Genomic DNA, 17,044 nt, shown 5'->3' on the forward strand with positions numbered 1-17,044 from the left:
GATTTCCACCACATCCTATTGGTTATACTGGTCTGGCACAGAATTAAGGCTTCTTCAATAAACATCTATAAACGTTTGCTGACATGGGCTGAGTGATAGATTTGGAGAAGCGAGGCGGGGCGGGGTCTCGGTCTTGCTTCCCCAGGCCTTTCCCTCTGGCTCAAACCCACAGAGTCGGGACAAAAGTCTAACAAACTACCAGCCTTAGCAACGCGGGCGGAGCTGAGCCCGCTGGTTGCTAGGCGCGTCACTTCCGGGAACCGTGGTCGCGGAGAACCACTTCCGGGGCGAGGCGCCGGCGGCGCGGGAGGTGAGTGCGGCGGCACCGCTGGCGGCCCGGCGGGGCTTGGGGCGGGGCGGAGTCGCAGCGGCGGCGGGAGCGGGGTGTAGGCTGGGGCCCGCGGCTCTGCGGTCCCGGCGGCTCTGCTCCGCCGGTTTCGGTCTCTCCGCGCGCGGCCAGAGTAACTTCCCAGGGGCCGTTAGGAAGTTACTTGCGGAGGGAACTTGAGTTCCCGGGAGGCGGCGGCCTCGCCTGGCGCCGTCCCGACCAGAGAACCCCGCGTTCCTCGGGGTTCTGACCGGACTTTTCCTCCGACCGGTGGAGCCAGGCTCCGGGGTTCGAGGCCCGAGGGCCCCGTGGTGCTGTGTGTAACCGCGGGCCATCTCTGGCTTCCTCGCTTGACCTGAGGATTAAATGAGATGGTGAATGCTAAGCAGTTGGTGAAGGTGCGCAGTTGCGTGTTGGGTGAATTCTTTTCAGAGCAACTGGGAAACGAGTATGTGAAACCTCACACTTTTTAAGTGGTGCAACAAATTCTAGTTTATTAATTACATTTTGCAGGACCCCTGGACCCCCGTTTCAGCCCTCTGGCTTCCAGTCTGACTGCTCTGGGAGATGACATTTTGCAAAACTTTAACCCACGTTGGAGCATTCTTGGGAATTTGTTGTAAGGGGATGGGTCTGGTTATACGCAGCCCATTGCTATGGGACAGGGACCAACTCATGATACTGATTTTCTATTCCCTAGTCTGTTTCAGTTGACTTCTCAAAATAGAATTTTATTTTATTTTTTAAAATGAGGAATGCCTGTAAAAGAAAAATTTTTTTAAAATTGATTTCAGAGAGGAAGTGAGAGGGAGAGAGAGATAGAAACATCAATGATGAGAGAGAATCATTGATCGGCTGCCTCCTGCGCCCCACAATGGGGACAAACCTGGCAAATTCCCGTAACCTGAGCAACGCCTAAGGGCTCAGAACAGAATTTTAAAATCGCTTCATTAGAAGCCAAGAATCCCCTACCAACACACTTGGAATCTGGGTTTTTCAGTCTCAGAGAAGATTTTATTTCAATTTGCTAAGTCTGGAGAGTTATAAACGTCTCCGGGGTTATTTATTTTGAAATGTTGACTTTTTCAGTAAACTTATTTTAGAGCAATTTTAGATTTACATAATTACATATTGTGAAGATACTACAGCGAAAGTCCTTTTAATGGCCTGTTGACCCTACACAGTTTGCTTACTCTACTGTTCTTGATCATCACATTCATTCCTGCCACAGGACCTTATCCCTTGCTGTTCCTTCACCATGGGGTTCCCTAACAGGTATTTTAATTACTTGTTCCTTTGCTTTCTTGCTTCTGCTGAAATGTCACCTTCTCAGGGAGTCCCTTCCCTGAACACCCCACATTTATAATACTTATCCTGACATTACATTATATGTGTGTATGTATGAGTGCCACTAACTGGATGGGACCACCATGGCAAAAACTAGAATGTACATAGTAGGTTTTCAATAAATATTGAAATGAATGCCTCTGACCACTAGTGTCTGGCATTCAGAAATGAACCTCAAGGGGTATAGTAATGAAATTATTTGCCATGTTTGGTAATAAATTAGTATGCACTTTTTATTAAATTCTGATAGGGGTATGAAATTTCCCCCTTGCATATATATATATATGTATATATATATATGAAATATATATATATATATGAAATATATATACATATATATATATATATTTCAGAGAGGAGGAGGAGGAGAGAGAGAAACATCAATGATGGGAGAGAATCATTGATGGGCTGCCTCCTGCAAATCCCACACTGTACATTGACCTGGGTATGTGCCCTGACCAGGAATTGAACCATGACCTCCTGGTTCGATTCCTGGTCAGGGCACATGCCCAGGTTCATGGGTCGATGCTCAACCACTGAGCCATGCTGATCAGGTGCCCCTTTGCTCTTTAGCAAGTCTAAGCACCACAGGATTAGAGAGATTGCAGGATATTCATCTCTGCTCTGATTCACTGGGAAAGCCTAAGCAAGACCCATGCCTCTCAGCTCCTCCTCATTGTTAAGTGAAGCAGTTGGTTGAGGCATCTGCTCTTGTTTTAAAGGTGGAAAACAGGCATAGGCTTTATTATTTACCAAATATTTCAGTCAGGACCAGGAACAAACTCAAGATGGACCCAGGGTCCCTGTTGTCCAGGAGCTTATAGTGTAGCAAGTAAAAAACTTTAGACTCAGTGTAGCATTTATCAAACAATAGGAAGTAAATGTTGACTTGTGGCCAGGTGGCTCAGCTGGTTGGAGCGTGGTCGTGGTCACGTACACCAAAAGGTTGCAGGTTCCATCCCCGGAGACAACTGATCAGTGTTTCTCAAATTGATGTACCTCTCTTTCCCTTTCTTTCTAAAAAGCAATGAAAACATATTCTCTGGGTGAGGATTACAAAAAAACAAAAGAAATAGGTTTTGAATTTTGACCCAGAACATCTATACTTGGATGTAGATGGATATGACTGAAAAAAAAGGCTGGACACAATGCTCACCCTTGCTAATGTGATATTTTCTATTATTTATTTATTTTTAATTTAAATTCTTTATTGTTTAAAGTATTACATGTGTTTCCTTCCCCCCTCCCCCCCCCATTGACTTCTCCCCAGCCATTCTCACTCTCCAGCACATGCCCTCACCCCCCCCTACTGCCTGTGTCCATGGGTTATGCTTATATGCACACATACAAGTCCTTTGGTTGATCTCTTACCCCACTCCCACCCCCCCATTCCCACACCCACCTCCACCTTCCCCCTGAGATTGGATGGTCTGTTCGATGCTTCTATGTCTCTGGATCTATTTTTGTTCATCAGTTTATGTTCATTAGATTCCACAAATGAGTGAGATCACGTGATATTTATCTTTTTCCGACTGGCTTATTTCATTTAGCATAATGCTCTCCACTTCCATCCATGATGTTGCAAATGGTAAGAGTTCCTTCTTTTTTACAGCAGCGTAGTATTCCATTGTGTAGATGTACCACAGTTTTTAATCACTCATCTGCTGATGGGCACTTAGGCTGTTTCCAAATCTTAGCTATTGTAAATTGTGCTGCTATGAACATAATGGTGCATATATCCTTTCTGATTGGTGTTTTTGATTTCTTGGGATATATTCCTAGAAGTGGGATCACTGGGTCAAATGAAAGTTCCATTTTTAATTTTTTGAGGAAATGCCATACTGGGTCAAATGGGAGTTGCATTTTTAATTTTTTGAGGAAACTCCATACTGTTTTCCACAGTGGCTGCACCAGTCTGCATTCCCGCCAGCAGTGCACAAGGGTTCCTTTTTCTCCGTATCCTCGCCAGCACTTGTCGTTTGTTGATTTGTTGATGATAACCATTCTGACAAGTGTGTGATGGTACCTCATTGTCATTTTGGTTTGCATCTCTTGATGATTAGTGACTTTGAGTATGTTCTCATATGTCTTGGCCTTCTGTATGTCCTCTTTTGAAAAGTATTTATTTAGGTCCTTTGCCCATTTTTTGATTGGATTGTTTATCTTCCTTTTGTTAAGTTGTATGAGTTCCCTATAAATTTTGGAGATTAAACCCTTATCAGATATAACAACATAAACTAATTAACAAAAACAGATCCAGAGATAGAGAAGCATCGATCAGACTGTCAAACTCCAGAGGGAAGGGAGGGGAAGGTGGAGGTAAGGGGGAAAGATCAACCAAAGGACTTGTATGCATGCATATAAGCATAACCCATGGACACAGGCAGTAGGGGGGGTGAGGGCATGAGTTGGGGAGGTTGGGCGGGGCGGGGGGGGGGTTATGGTGGGATAAGGACACATATGTAATACCTTAATCAATAAAGAAATTTTTAAAAAAAGACTTTTATGGTTTCCTGTCATCCTTCCTTGCCTCCGTTGTCAAATATTAATTGAGTATAATGGCTTGGGTCGATTTCTGGGTTCTCTGTTATGTTCCATTGGTCTATATGCCTGTTCTTGTGCCAGTACCAGGCAGTTTTGAGAAGAGTGGCTTTGTAATGTAGCTTGATATCTGGTATTGAGATCCCTACAAGTTTGTTCTTCTTTCTCAGGATTGCTTTGGCTATTTGGGGTCTTTTTTAATTCCATGTGAATTTTTGGAGGGTTTGTTCTAGCTAGGTGACATATAATGTTGGTATTTTAATGGGTATTGCATTGAATCTATAGATTGCTTTGGGTAAGTATGGACATTTTAATGATATTGATTCTACCAGTCGATGAACATGGTATATTCTTCCATTTATGTCTTCCTCTATCTCTTTTTTTCAACGTCCTGTAGTTTTCCGAATACAGGTCTTTTACCTCCTTAGTTAAGTTTATTCCTAGATATCTTTTGTTTAAAAAAATATGTTTTTATTGATTTCAGAGAGGAAGGGAGAGGGAGACAGATAGAAACATCAATGATGGGAGAGAATCATTGATCGGCTGCCTCCTGCACGCCCCCCACTGGGGGTCGAGCCTGCAACTCAGGCATATGCCCTTGACCGGAATCGAACCCGCAACCCTTCAGTCTGCAGGCCGACGCTGTATCCACTGAGCCCAGCTGGCTGGGGCTATTCCTAGATATCTTAATTTTTTTGTTGCAATGGTAAATGGGATTGTTTTTTTAATTTCTCTTTCTGTGAGTTCATTATTGGTATATGAAAAAGCCATGGATTTCTGGGTGTTAATTTTGTATCCTGCTATATTGCCAAATTCATTTATTAAGTCTAGTAGTTTTTTGATAGAGTCTTTAGGGTTTTCTATGTACAATATCATGTCATCTGTGAATAATGAGTTTTACTTCTTTTCCGATTTGGATGCCTTTTATTTCTTCTTGTCTGAACGCTATGGCTAGCGTCCCCATCTCCCATTTATTTATTTAAAAAAAAAGTTCCATCATTTCGACATATGTACATTTGTGCTTTATATTTTTTATTATTTATTTACCACAAGTAAAGGTCATGAATTGTTATCTTTTAATTTTTTTTTACTGTTTCACTTCATTACTGCTGCGTGTGTGTGCTCCATGTGAGTGATGTAGGTGGGTTCCGATTTACAGTGAAAATCGCACTATGTCGCGCTGTAGGAACAGATCTCCGACATAACCCGAGGACCAACTGTACTATGTTGAACAGGAGTGGTGAAAGTGGGCATCCCTGTCTTGTTCCTGTTCTTAGGCGAAATGGTTTTAGTTTTTGCTCATTGAGTATGATGTTGGCTGTAGGTTTGTCATATAAGGCTTTTATTATATTGAGGTATGATCCCTCTATATTGTCAGTTGTTTAAAGTGCTGGCTAATAAAGTTAAAAAGAAAGAAGTGCTGGTTACAGCTTTGGAAATGGTTCCCACAGCTGTGTGAAAACCATTGATCTAGTGCAGTGATGGCGAACCTATGACACGCGTATCAGAGGTGACACGCGAACTCATTTTTTTGGTTGATTTTTCTTTCTTAAATGGCATTTAAATATAAAATAAATATCAAAAATATAAGTCTTTGTTTTATTATGGTTGCAAATATCAAAAAATTTCTATATGTGACACGGCACCAGAGTTAAGTTAGGGTTTTTCAAAATGCTGACACGCCGAGCTCAGAAGGTTCGCCATCACTGATCTAGTGGGTGAGAGTTCAGGGTCTGGAGGAGTGAGCCAGTTTCAATCCTGACTTTGCCACTTCTCAGCCAAGTAATCCCTGGCAGGGCCATGATAGCTCTCTAAGCCCTGGTTTCCTCATCCTCATTGGTAATGCCTGGCCTCCCAGACTGGTTGTAAAGTGAATGAGATGAGTGTGTGTGTACTCTGGAAAATGATCTTTTCACTGCTACTGCTGTGACAGTGGCCAGGGTGTGTTGGGGGTGATGGGGAGTGAACAAAGCCTGTCACAGGAAGCCTGAGGGTAATGCTCCTAATTGAGAACTGAAGGATGAGTAGGACTCTTGTGACTTCTGTAATCAGGAAAGGAGAACCCAGAATTACTGGCAGGCAGGCTGGTGTTGCTGGTGACTACCATATTAACAAGCACAAATATAGAACATTTCCATCTTTGCAGAAAGTTTTATTGGACAGTGCTTCATTAAACCCTGTAAAAGTCTTGTGAAGGAAGTACATAGGGCATGGATTTTCCTTTTATTTTTTTAATTTTGTAATTATTATTTTTAAAATTCTTACTGGAGGATAGGCTTATTGATTTTAGAGGGGAAGGGAGAGAGAGAAACATCGGTGTGAGAGAGAACGATTGGTTGCCTTCTTATATGTCCAGGAATTGAACACACAATCTAGGTATGTGCCCTGATCGGGAATCAAACCCAAAACCTTTCAGTATACAGGATGAGGCTCCAACCAACTGAGCCATACTGGCCAGGGCAGAATTTTCCTTGTAAATTGTATTCATTTTTTCAACATTATTCCAAAAATTAAAACTAATGATTCCTTAACTTTAACAGCAACTATTTACATTTTCCTATGGCCTCTTTTTTTTTTTAATATATTGATTTTTTTACAGAGAGGAAGGGAGAGAGAGAGTTAGAAACATCGATGAGAGAGAAACATCGATCAGCTGCCTCCTGCACACCGCCCAGTGGGGATATGCCTGCAACCAAGGTACATGCCATTGACCGGAATCGAACCTGGGACCTTTCAGTCCTCAGGCCGACGCTCTATCCACTGAGCCAAACCGGTTACGGCTCCTATGGCCTCTTTTGATCTTTAGCCAAAGAAATCACAGTTTCTACATTGTTGCAATCACAGTGTTTATATAATTGTTTTATTTTTTCTTCTCTTTTTTTTGTAATACAGTTTTTTATTTGGGAGGGACATATTTGTATTTTTATATGCTTTATATCTTTATTGGGGTGACACTGGTTAACAAAATTTATAGGTTTCAAGTGCACAGTTCCACAACACATCATCTTAAACTGTATTGTGTGTTCATTCCAAGTCAAGTCTCCTTCCATCACCATTTTTGTTTTCTTTTTTCAGTTAATGTTATTTTTCAAAGACTTTCCCCTGACCTGATACACATTTATATTTGTCTTTTTAGTGAAAGGGAATATGCCATGATCTGCCTTAATTGGGTTAACTGGTTTTTAATTGTTGGACACTTTCATTGCTTCCTGTTTTTCAGTATTATGAATAGCACTGCCATGAACTTTTTTATACCTGAAGCCTTTTTCTTCCTTTGAATTGTTTCCTTACTTTAAATTCTAGGAAGTAAGTTATTCAGTCAAAGGATATAATCACTTTTATGGCTCTTGTTATATATTGCCTAATTGCCATGAGAAAAAAAAAGACTAAATGCATTATGGCTTTGAATAGATACTGTTGTTTGGCTCCTGAGAACAGGAGGTCAAGAGATGGGCCCAAAGTGTAGCTAATTGCTGGTGGAGTCAGGGTTTGTGCACAGGATTCCTGACTTCTGGCCCCATGTCTTTTATTGTTGTTGTTAATCCTCACTTGAGGATATTTTTCCATTGATTTTTAGAGAAGGGAGAAACATCAATGTGAGAGAGACACATCAGTTACTTGCCTCCTGCATGTGCCCCAACCAGGGCCAGGGATCAAGCCTGCAATTGCGGTACATGCCCTTGACCAGAATCCAGCCCCAGGCCCATCAGTTTGCAGGCCGAGGCTTTATCCACTGAGCCAAACCTACTAGGGCTCATGTTTTTATTGTACTGCAAATATAACAGTGTTGTTGTTGGTAACACTAATAAATCTAAGTATTGATAAGTCAAGTAGGCTTGTTACAACCTTAAGGGTAAAGCTTGGGGCTGAACGCATTCCCCCCCCCCCCCCAAAAAAAGTTTATTTAGAACAGTGGTTCTCAACCTTCCTAATGCTGCGACCCTTTAATACAGTTCCTCATGTTGTGGTGACCCCCCAATTTCATTGTTACAAATTGAACATAATTAAAGCATAATGATTAATCACAAAAACAATTTGTAATTATATATGTGTTTTCCGATGGTCTTAGGCGACCCCTGTGAAAGAGTCGTTCAACTCCCAAAGGGGTTGCGACCCACTGGTTGAGAACCGCTGATTTAGAAAGTCACAGAGTTAGAAGAAGTGAGCTGCAGAAGAAATGAGATCAGGAAATAAGTTACAGAGGGAAAAGAAAAAAAAATGAACCCTTGGAGTTAGGAGAAAGAGGCAAGGAAAACGAGCATGGGGGAGGGCTTGGGGAAAGGGAGAGAGAAAGATAGGGAGGGGAGAGAGAGAGAGAGAGAGAGAGAGAGAGAGAGAGAGAGAGAGAAGAGAAGAGAAGAGAAGAGGAGAGGAGAGGAGAGGAGAGGAGAGAGGAGAGAGAGAGAAAGAGAAGAGAGAGAGAGAGAGAGAGAGAGAGAGAGGGCTTCTGAAGGCATTTTTAAAAAATGTGTTTATAAGGTGCAACTGAAGAAATAAGAGGCCTTTCTTACACCTTGTTATTTACATGGCATAGTATATACAGCCCTGTTGGGGCTGCAGGTTTCCTCCAGTGAAGCTGTTCTCACAAGCTGCGTTGGAATTCATTTCAGGGCCAGTTTATGATCCACCCCCAAAAATCTGCCTGGTGTCTTAGCATCATACCTTGTATTTGACCAAAAATGGTATTCCTGAGCTTGCGGCCCCACCTGATTCACCACACTTGGATCCAGATGATGTTGGGTGCTTTCCAGAAATCAAATTCTCCCTGGGAGGATGAAGATCTGCTAGCTCTGAGAACTTTGGGGAGAAAAGGGGGAGGTGGGCTCAGGCTTTGAAGGCTATTCCTAAAGAAGACAAGTGGTGTGAAAAGGCGACCACCTTGTTGGCACAGCACAGGACCTTCCTCAGTGACCAGGTTGAAAAAGATACAATATATATTTGCATAAGTCCCAGTCTCTTTAGTTAGAAGGTCATTTTTGTTATACTTTAGTCACTCCTCCTTCATGTTGGAAAATGTTGCAAAGCAATGAGCTGCGGGGCCAAAGTAGAGGAAGACCTAAGGACAGTCTTTAGCCAGAGTTATGCCGTAGGAATACAATGCAGGCCACGGATGTAATTGTAAATTTTCTAGTAGCAACATTTAAAAAGTAAAAAGAAACATAAAATTATTTTTTGTTGTGGTAAACTACACATAACATAAAATTTATTATTTTAACTATACAATTCAGTGACATTCACAATATTGTATAACCATCACCATCCTCTATTTCCAGAACTTTTTCATCATGCTAAACTGAAACTTTGTACCCATTCTATCTAATAAAAGAGAAACATGGTAATTAGCCATACCTCCGCTACCCTTCCCATTGGCTAATCAGGGCAATATGCAAATTAACTGCCAGCCAAGATGGCGGCCGGCAGCCAGGTAGCTTGAAGCAAGCATGAGGCTTGCTTGCTTCAGTGACAGAGGACTCTAAAGTTCCCTGCCTGCCGCTGCTGGCCTCTGAGCTTGCAGTTTGAAACATTGTTACAAATATAGAAGCTAAACAAAACCCCAGAAACCTGCTTTCAGCCAGCCGGGGTCTCAGAGCTGGAGTTGAAACAGTGTTTCGATTTTAGAACCCAAACAAACCAGATACCTGCTTTCAGCAGCCGAGGCCTAAGAGGTGGAGCCAAGCCTCAGAGCTAAAGCTGGCCCAGAATAAAAAAAAGAAAAGAAAAAAAGGAGCAGTTGGGAGCTTCAGTCACCCGCCAGCCTGAAAACAGCCCTCAGCCCCTCACCCAGGCTGGCCAGGCACCCAAGCGGAACACCCACCCTGATCCAGGACACCCTTCAGGGCAAACCAGCCGGCCCCCACCCGTGCACCAGGCCTCTATCCTATAGAGTAAAAGGGTAATATGCCTCCCGGCACCGGGATCAGCGCCCAAACCCCCTGATCGCCCTGCGGCTCTGTGTGTGACAGGGTGCAGCGCCCCAACACGCCCCCCCCCCCCCACGGGCCCTGCTCTGTGTGTGACGGGGTAGAGCCATAACCTCCCCATTGGCCCTGCCCTGAGTGTGACAGTGGTGGCGCCCCAACCCTCCCACCCCCACGGGCCCTGCTCTGTGTGTGACGGGGTAGAGCCATAACCTCCCCATCGGCCCTGCCCTGAGTGTGACAGGGTGTGGCGCCTCAACCCCCTGATGGGCCCTGCTCTGTGTGTGACGGGGCGGTGCCCCAACTCCCCTATCGGCCCTACTCTGTGAGTGACAGGGGGGAGCTCCTCAACCCCCTGATCGACTCTGCTCTGTGCATGACAGGGTACGAAGCCCCAACCCCCCTGATGGGCCCTGCTCTGTGAGTGACGGGGCAGCGCCCCAGCCCCCTGATTGGCCCTGCTCTGTGCGTGACGGGGTGGCGCCGCAACCTCCCCATCGACCCTGCCTTGAGTGTGACGGGGCAGTGCCCCAACCCCCCAATCGGCCCTACCCTGAGCGTGACTGAGGGTGGCATCGCAGCCTCCTGATCCGCCCTGCTCTGTGCATGACAGGGGGCAGCGCCCCAACTCCCCGATCAGTCCTGCTCTGAGCCCGACCAGGGGCTGCACCTAGGGATTGGGCCTGCCCTCTGCCACCCGGGAGCAGGCCTAAGCCAGCAGGTCGTTATCTCCCGAGGGTCCCAGACTGCGAGAGGGCACAGGCCGGGATGAGGGACCCCCCCCCCCCGAGTGCACAAATTTTTGTGCACCGGGCCTCTAGTCTATATATATAAAAGCCTAAGCGACCCTCCGACTGGTAGCTGTGATGCGCACTGACCACCAGGGGTTAGACGCTCCGACCGGTAGCTATGATGTGCACTGACCACTTGGGGGCAGACGCTCAACTCAGGAGCTGCTGAGCTGTGGTGACTTGGCAGCTGCAGTTCTCAGGTGAGGCACCTGGAACCAGAGAGGAGGGAGCCTGATTCCCGGATGCATCACCCGAGAACCGCCCTCTCACAATCTGGGATCCCTCTGAGGGGGGATGTTGGAGAGCTGGTTTTGACCCGATTCCCCATAGGCCAGGCCAAGGGACCCCACTGGTGCACAAATCCATGCACCCGACCTCTGGTTAATTCTCCACTCCTCTCCTTTAACCCCTGATAACTTATATTCTCGTTTCTGTCTTTATGTATTTGCCTACTCTCAGTACCTCATATAAGTAGAATGATACAACATTTATCCTTTGTGTCTGACTTACTTCACTTAGCATAATGTTTTCAGGGTTTATTTGTGTATCAGAATTTTATTCCTTTTAATAGTTGAATGATATTTCTTTGAATGTATATACCACATTTTATTTATCCATTCATCTGTTGATAGACTCTTGACTATTTCCATCTTTTGAATATTATGAATAATGCAGCTGTGAATATTGATATACAGGTATCTGGTTGAGTCCTGCTTTCAGTTCTTTTGGGTATATGCCAAGGAGTGGAATTGCTGGATGATATGGTAATTTCTATGTTTAACTTTTTGAGACACCACCAAACTTTTTCAATTTGTCTTTTCACTCTCTTGATAATGTCCTCTGATGCACAAAAGATCTTTAATTCTTATGAAGTTCATTTTATTTTTTTCTTTGTTGCCAGTGCTTTTGGTGTCACATCCAAGAAATCCAATGTCACGAAAAGTTTCCCTTATGTTTTATTCCATAAGTTTTATAATTTTAGCTCTTGAGTTTAGATCTTTGATCCATTTTGTGTTAAGTTTTGTATATGGTATAAGGTAGGGGTCCAGCTTTATTCTTTTGTATGTGAATATCCAGTTTTGCTAGCACTGTTTGTTGAAAAGACTGTCCTTCCTCCATTGAATGACCTTGTAACCCTTGTTCGGAATTGAATTGGTTGTATATGTGAGGATTTATTTCTGGGTACTCTATTCTATTCCATTGGCCTAGATCCTTATACCAGTACCACACTGTTTTGATTATTGTAGCTTTGTAACAAGTTTTGAAATCAGAAAGTGAATCCTCTAACTTTGTTCTTTCTTTTCACAATCAGGTGAAATTGATAATGTAATCAATTTAACCCAATATATCATTTCAACATATAATCAAGATAACACATTATTAACGAGATCTTTTACAGTCTTATGTTCATATCATCTTCTAAATTGAGTGTGTATTTAACTTAACAGTCATTCTCAGCTTGGGCTAGCTATAGTTCAACTCTCAATAGCCACATGTGACTCTTGGCCGCCACATTAGCTCAGATTTCACAGAAAATTGCACTGTGACACAGATCTCTGAAAAAACAAAGGGCTTTGGAGTCAGGTGGGCCTGGTTCCAAAGTAATTTAGCCCCTTGTTCGTTGAGGTGGGCAGAAGGAAGCCACTTGTGAGTGCTGTGGTAGAGGGGGAGTAGTTCAGTCAGGAAGGTGGCAATAAGAAAGACATGCTTGGGAGGTGGCACTTGAGAGCTCAGCCTTGGAGGAAGAGCCTGGTTCTTTTAGAGAATTACAGGCAGTTCTTTCAGCTTGACCAGGGTATTGGGAGTGGGAGGCCAGGTAAAAGGAGAGGCTGGAGGTGGGCCGAAGCCAGACCCTCCACCACTGCCCCTGTCATCCATGTCCCCAGCATCTCTTATTTGAGTTACTGGCAGTAACCTCCTGACTGATCTCCGTGTCCACTCTGCACCCCTCCTCCCCTCATTAGTGTAAGTCAAGTCATGTCACTTCTCTGCCCAAAACACTTCCATGGCTTTACATGTTAATCAAATCGAAAGTGTGAGGGTTCTGCAAGGTCAGCCCCCACTCCTCTCTGATTTTACCTCTCTCCTCTCTCCCTCCTGAACTCCCCTCTCTGGCCATTTTGAACTCATATCCTTGCCCCCAGGGCCTCTCACTTGCTTTTTTCTCTGCCTGGGATATGTGCCCTGAGATGTTTCTATGGTTTACTCTCACATTTCATATCTCTGCCACTTTATTCCCATCTCTCCTTCAGAGAGCACTTCCTGTCACTCTGTACAAAATAAATGATGCCCTTCTTAAGTTTTTTTTTTTTTTTAAACAGTTGTAAATAGCTGGTGTTTCACATCTGGATGTGTTTTTGCCTCTTTTCTGAGATGTAGACCCTACGAGAATAGAGATATGTCTGTTTTACTCACTCTTCAATGCTTGGTGTTCACTGAGTATTTGTTGAATGAATGACTAGATGAATAAATGAACACATAAGAAACGTAGCAGGCCTTCAGTAAATGTGTGTTGATTTGAGATTTTTGTTGACGTGTTTGCATTTACTTACTTATTTTTTCCTACTTTATAATTGGAAAAAAATCCAAACATGCCAAAAAGTTGAAAGAGTGGTTCAATAACTATCCATATATACTCCACCTAGATTCAATAATTGATTTCACCACCATTGTTTTATATATTCTTGCATATATATGTGTGTGTGTGTGTGTTGTGTAATGGTACCATTTAAAAGTCAGTTGTAGAAAATGACACTTACCCTTTGCCTTTAGAAGTTGGCTGTGGAGTGTGGTGAGTTCTCAGAGGAGACCTCAGATAGCCGGAGCCATGGCCTCTGACCTGGACTTCTCACCTCCTGAGGTGCCTGAGCCCACATTCCTGGAGAACCTGCTACGGTATGGACTCTTCCTGGGGGCCATCTTCCAGCTCATCTGTGTGCTGGCCATCATCATACCTGTTCCCAAGTCCCACGAGGCGGTGAGTCCTTCCTTCTTTGTGTCCCTTAGCTCCCCAGGGTGGGTCTAGGTAGTAAAAATAGATATCACAGCAACAAAGATCAGCAGGGACTATGCTGGGCTTTATGGATCAGGTGTCCCTAACTTCCTGCCTGGTGACATTGAGCCATGTGATTAATACTTTATTTGTTCACATGTGTGTTGAGCAGATTTTTATTTTGTGTTACACTCTGCTAAAAGAGGAGGTGTCTGCCCTCAAGGGCAGATGTGAAACATACACATCTGAGAAGTACAGGTGCTGTGAGGGTGATGGCAAGAGGGGACCTGAGTGGCTAGGTCACTTTTCCTCCCCAAGGGAGAGGGAACTGCATGGTAAGTGCCTGAGTAATAAAGGAGGGGTTAGTTCAAGGAACTGAATGCAGGTGATGGCGGTTAGAGCTCAGAGGGGACATGATGAGAGAGGTGCAGAAGAGTCAGCAGAGCCCAGAGGGTTTTAAGTAAGGGAATGACATGATCAGATTGGCTTTTTTGTTGCTTTGACTCTTATTCTGTAGTTATACACCCTCCTTTCACCACCACCACCACCACCCTTACTTTTCTCAAGATATTAATATCTTGGTGAAAGCAGGTCATTGTCATCTAGGATATCCACATGCAGGATTTGGCTGATTGCGTCTTTGTGGTGTCACTTGCCCTGTTTCTCTGTTTCACATATTTCCTATCAATAGAAAATTTAATACAGAGGCTTGATTCAATTCAGATCAGGTTATTGTTGAGAACACATCATAGCTGGTGCTGTGTACTTCCTGTCCTATGTCATCAATAGGCAGATGGTGTCTGGTTGTTACACATTTAAAGATTCTAGGATTGATCACTGGGATAAGATGAAGTTAGCTGATCCCACTCTTATAAATCCCATAAGTCTTTCACCTAGATGGTTTTAGCACTCACTGATGATCATTGCTTAGATCCATTACTTCTTTCTCCATTTATTTGTTGGAATTCTTCATTGAAGAAGGCCTTTTCCTTATTGTCTGTGTGGTTACTCTGAAATGTTGTTCATACTAAAAGGTAGGATTTATGCTTGGATCTTTCTCTTTATTAATTTTTAGAGTAGTGAGTTTGGGCTTTAGCAGTCTCCAATTTTAACTAGCAAAGCTTTGGTTTTCATATATTTTGAACATATATATTTATATGTTTGTTGGGTTTTAACTTTAGGTGTTTTTTTTTTAATGCTCGAATAGTCTCAGTGAGAGCTCCATTGAGTTGTGTGAAATATTGTCTACCAGGGAAAGCCATTAGAAACTCATTGCCTAGGGCAGGGGTGGGCAACCCCTGGCACACGTGCCAAACATGGCACGCCAGTAACTTTTGCTGGCATGCGAAACCCTCTCTTATAATCTTCCATTTACAATTTTTTTCTTAATATCGACTTTTTTATTTTTCAGATAAATTCAGTGTAGGTGCATCTTAGATAAATAAATAATTTTACATAACAAGTTATCTTAAAGACCATAGACATGGATTGACGAGAGAGTGGAAGAGCAATTTCAATAGTGTCGAAAACGAACTATTGAGGACTTGGAATGCCATTCCAGAAAATTTTTTCTGTTTAAAAAACTTTGCAACAGCGTTACTCTCCATGTTTTCATCCACATACGCTTGTGAATCTTTGTTCTCAGTGATGAATTTTGTTAAGTCTCGTAATAGGAGTAGCCTGACGGATGAAAGTAGTAGCTCATGCATATCTCTGAAAGTCACGAAATATAAACCTGATGTAAAAATCTCTGTCATCAGTGATGCAGCAGCAAAAGTCCCACTGATAATATCAAACGGAGTCATAAAGTTTTCTGTTGGACTATCAGTGTACATGTATACATTAAAAAATAATGTATAAATTAATTTTACAAATTAATGATAAATATTTTTCATCATCATATACTGTGTTTTTGTCGCTCGAGGGAATTTTATTATTTCTTCAAGGTTCTTCACATACGTACACCTTAAGAGATATCAAGTAGGCGTAACATGTTCTCAAAAATTAGGGTTGGCACGCAGAAGAATTTTGAGTCAGGGATTTTGCTGGTTTTGGCACGCACTCACAAAAAGGTTGCCCACCCCTGGCCTAGGGTTTTTATTGGGGATGGTCACATAGCACCCTCTGCTTAGCACAGACTAAACTTCCAGACTTCTGGAAGGAAAGCAGGTATTCAGCATAAACCTTATTGTTTGCACAAACAGTTTGTAGACACAGTGAGCCACCACAGTTCTGGTAGTGGTGGGAACCACCCCAAATCCAGTTTCCCAGATGCCAGCCAAGGGCCAGCCTTACAAGCTGACTTTTCTAAGGATAGCAGCTTTTTTAATGGTACTCTATTCTGCACACCTACGATATACTTGTTATAGTTTTAAAATAACTATATTGGTTTCACTACTAATAGTAAGACTCAGAGTGAAACTTAAGATTTCTTTGTGGTTCTGTTTTGGCCTACAGATACGTTCCAGTAGGGATGTCTGGTCAGAGTACTGTGTTTAGTAATTCTTTTCTTCATATAGGTATACTTCCATCATGGCATACAATTAGGTTAATTTGCTTTAATTTGTTTTTAATTTTTAGGGCTTTTTTCTTTTTATTTAATTAGAATTATATAAAACATTTATATACAGCATTGCCCACAGTCAGAACTGGATAACAAGATGCAGGCACAGGAGTTCCCTTTAGTCTCCGTGTTCTTCAACCTTCCTTCCTACAGCTAGGTGGCCTTTTTTATTATTTTGATTTATCCTTTTTTTTTTAAACATACACAAATGTATATTTGTGATATATGTATATTTCACATATATATGTCATATATGTATGTATGTATGTATACTCCCTCTTTGATACACATAAGGTAGCGTACTATTCCTAGTAAACACAGTTTCACATCTTTCTTTTTTCGCTTAACAGAATACAGTGTGTTCTGGAGACCCCCATGTCCTGGAGATGACTGTGTCTCAGAGAGCCTGCTGTGTAACTGGGAGGGTGATGGGAATTTACTGGATGCAGTGGGGAACCTGGCGAAGGAGCAGGCTTGGATGGGGGTGGAGAAGGAACATGCTGAGTTCAGTTTTAAAAGGTGCCTTTAAGATGTACAGGTCTGTATCAGGAGAATCACCTGAGC

The 17,044-nt window shown here is 43.0% G+C and overlaps 1 protein-coding gene across 3 annotated transcripts in view; it reads left to right on the top strand.

Annotated features, from left to right (window-relative positions):
* Positions 1 to 266: 266 nt before the first annotated feature.
* MANBAL (mannosidase beta like) overlaps positions 267 to 17,044 on the top strand; it is a 28,018-nt gene continuing 11,240 nt past the window's right edge. Inside the window, exons 1-2 of one of the 3 annotated variants that reach the window (XM_081097098.1) lie at positions 267 to 310; positions 13,701 to 13,902. In XM_081097098.1, coding sequence (XP_080953224.1) covers positions 13,753 to 13,902 — 150 coding nt within the window. In that variant the 5' untranslated portion in view covers positions 267 to 310; positions 13,701 to 13,752. Of the gene's footprint in view, positions 311 to 1,592; positions 1,604 to 13,697; positions 13,903 to 17,044 lie in introns of those variants that run through there. The other 2 variants (XM_081097097.1, XM_081097099.1) reach the window with 2 other exon arrangements.

This window comes from Myotis nattereri, assembly GCF_964212035.1.
Source record: "Myotis nattereri genome assembly, chromosome: 8".
Lineage (NCBI taxonomy): Eukaryota > Metazoa > Chordata > Mammalia > Chiroptera > Vespertilionidae > Myotis > Myotis nattereri.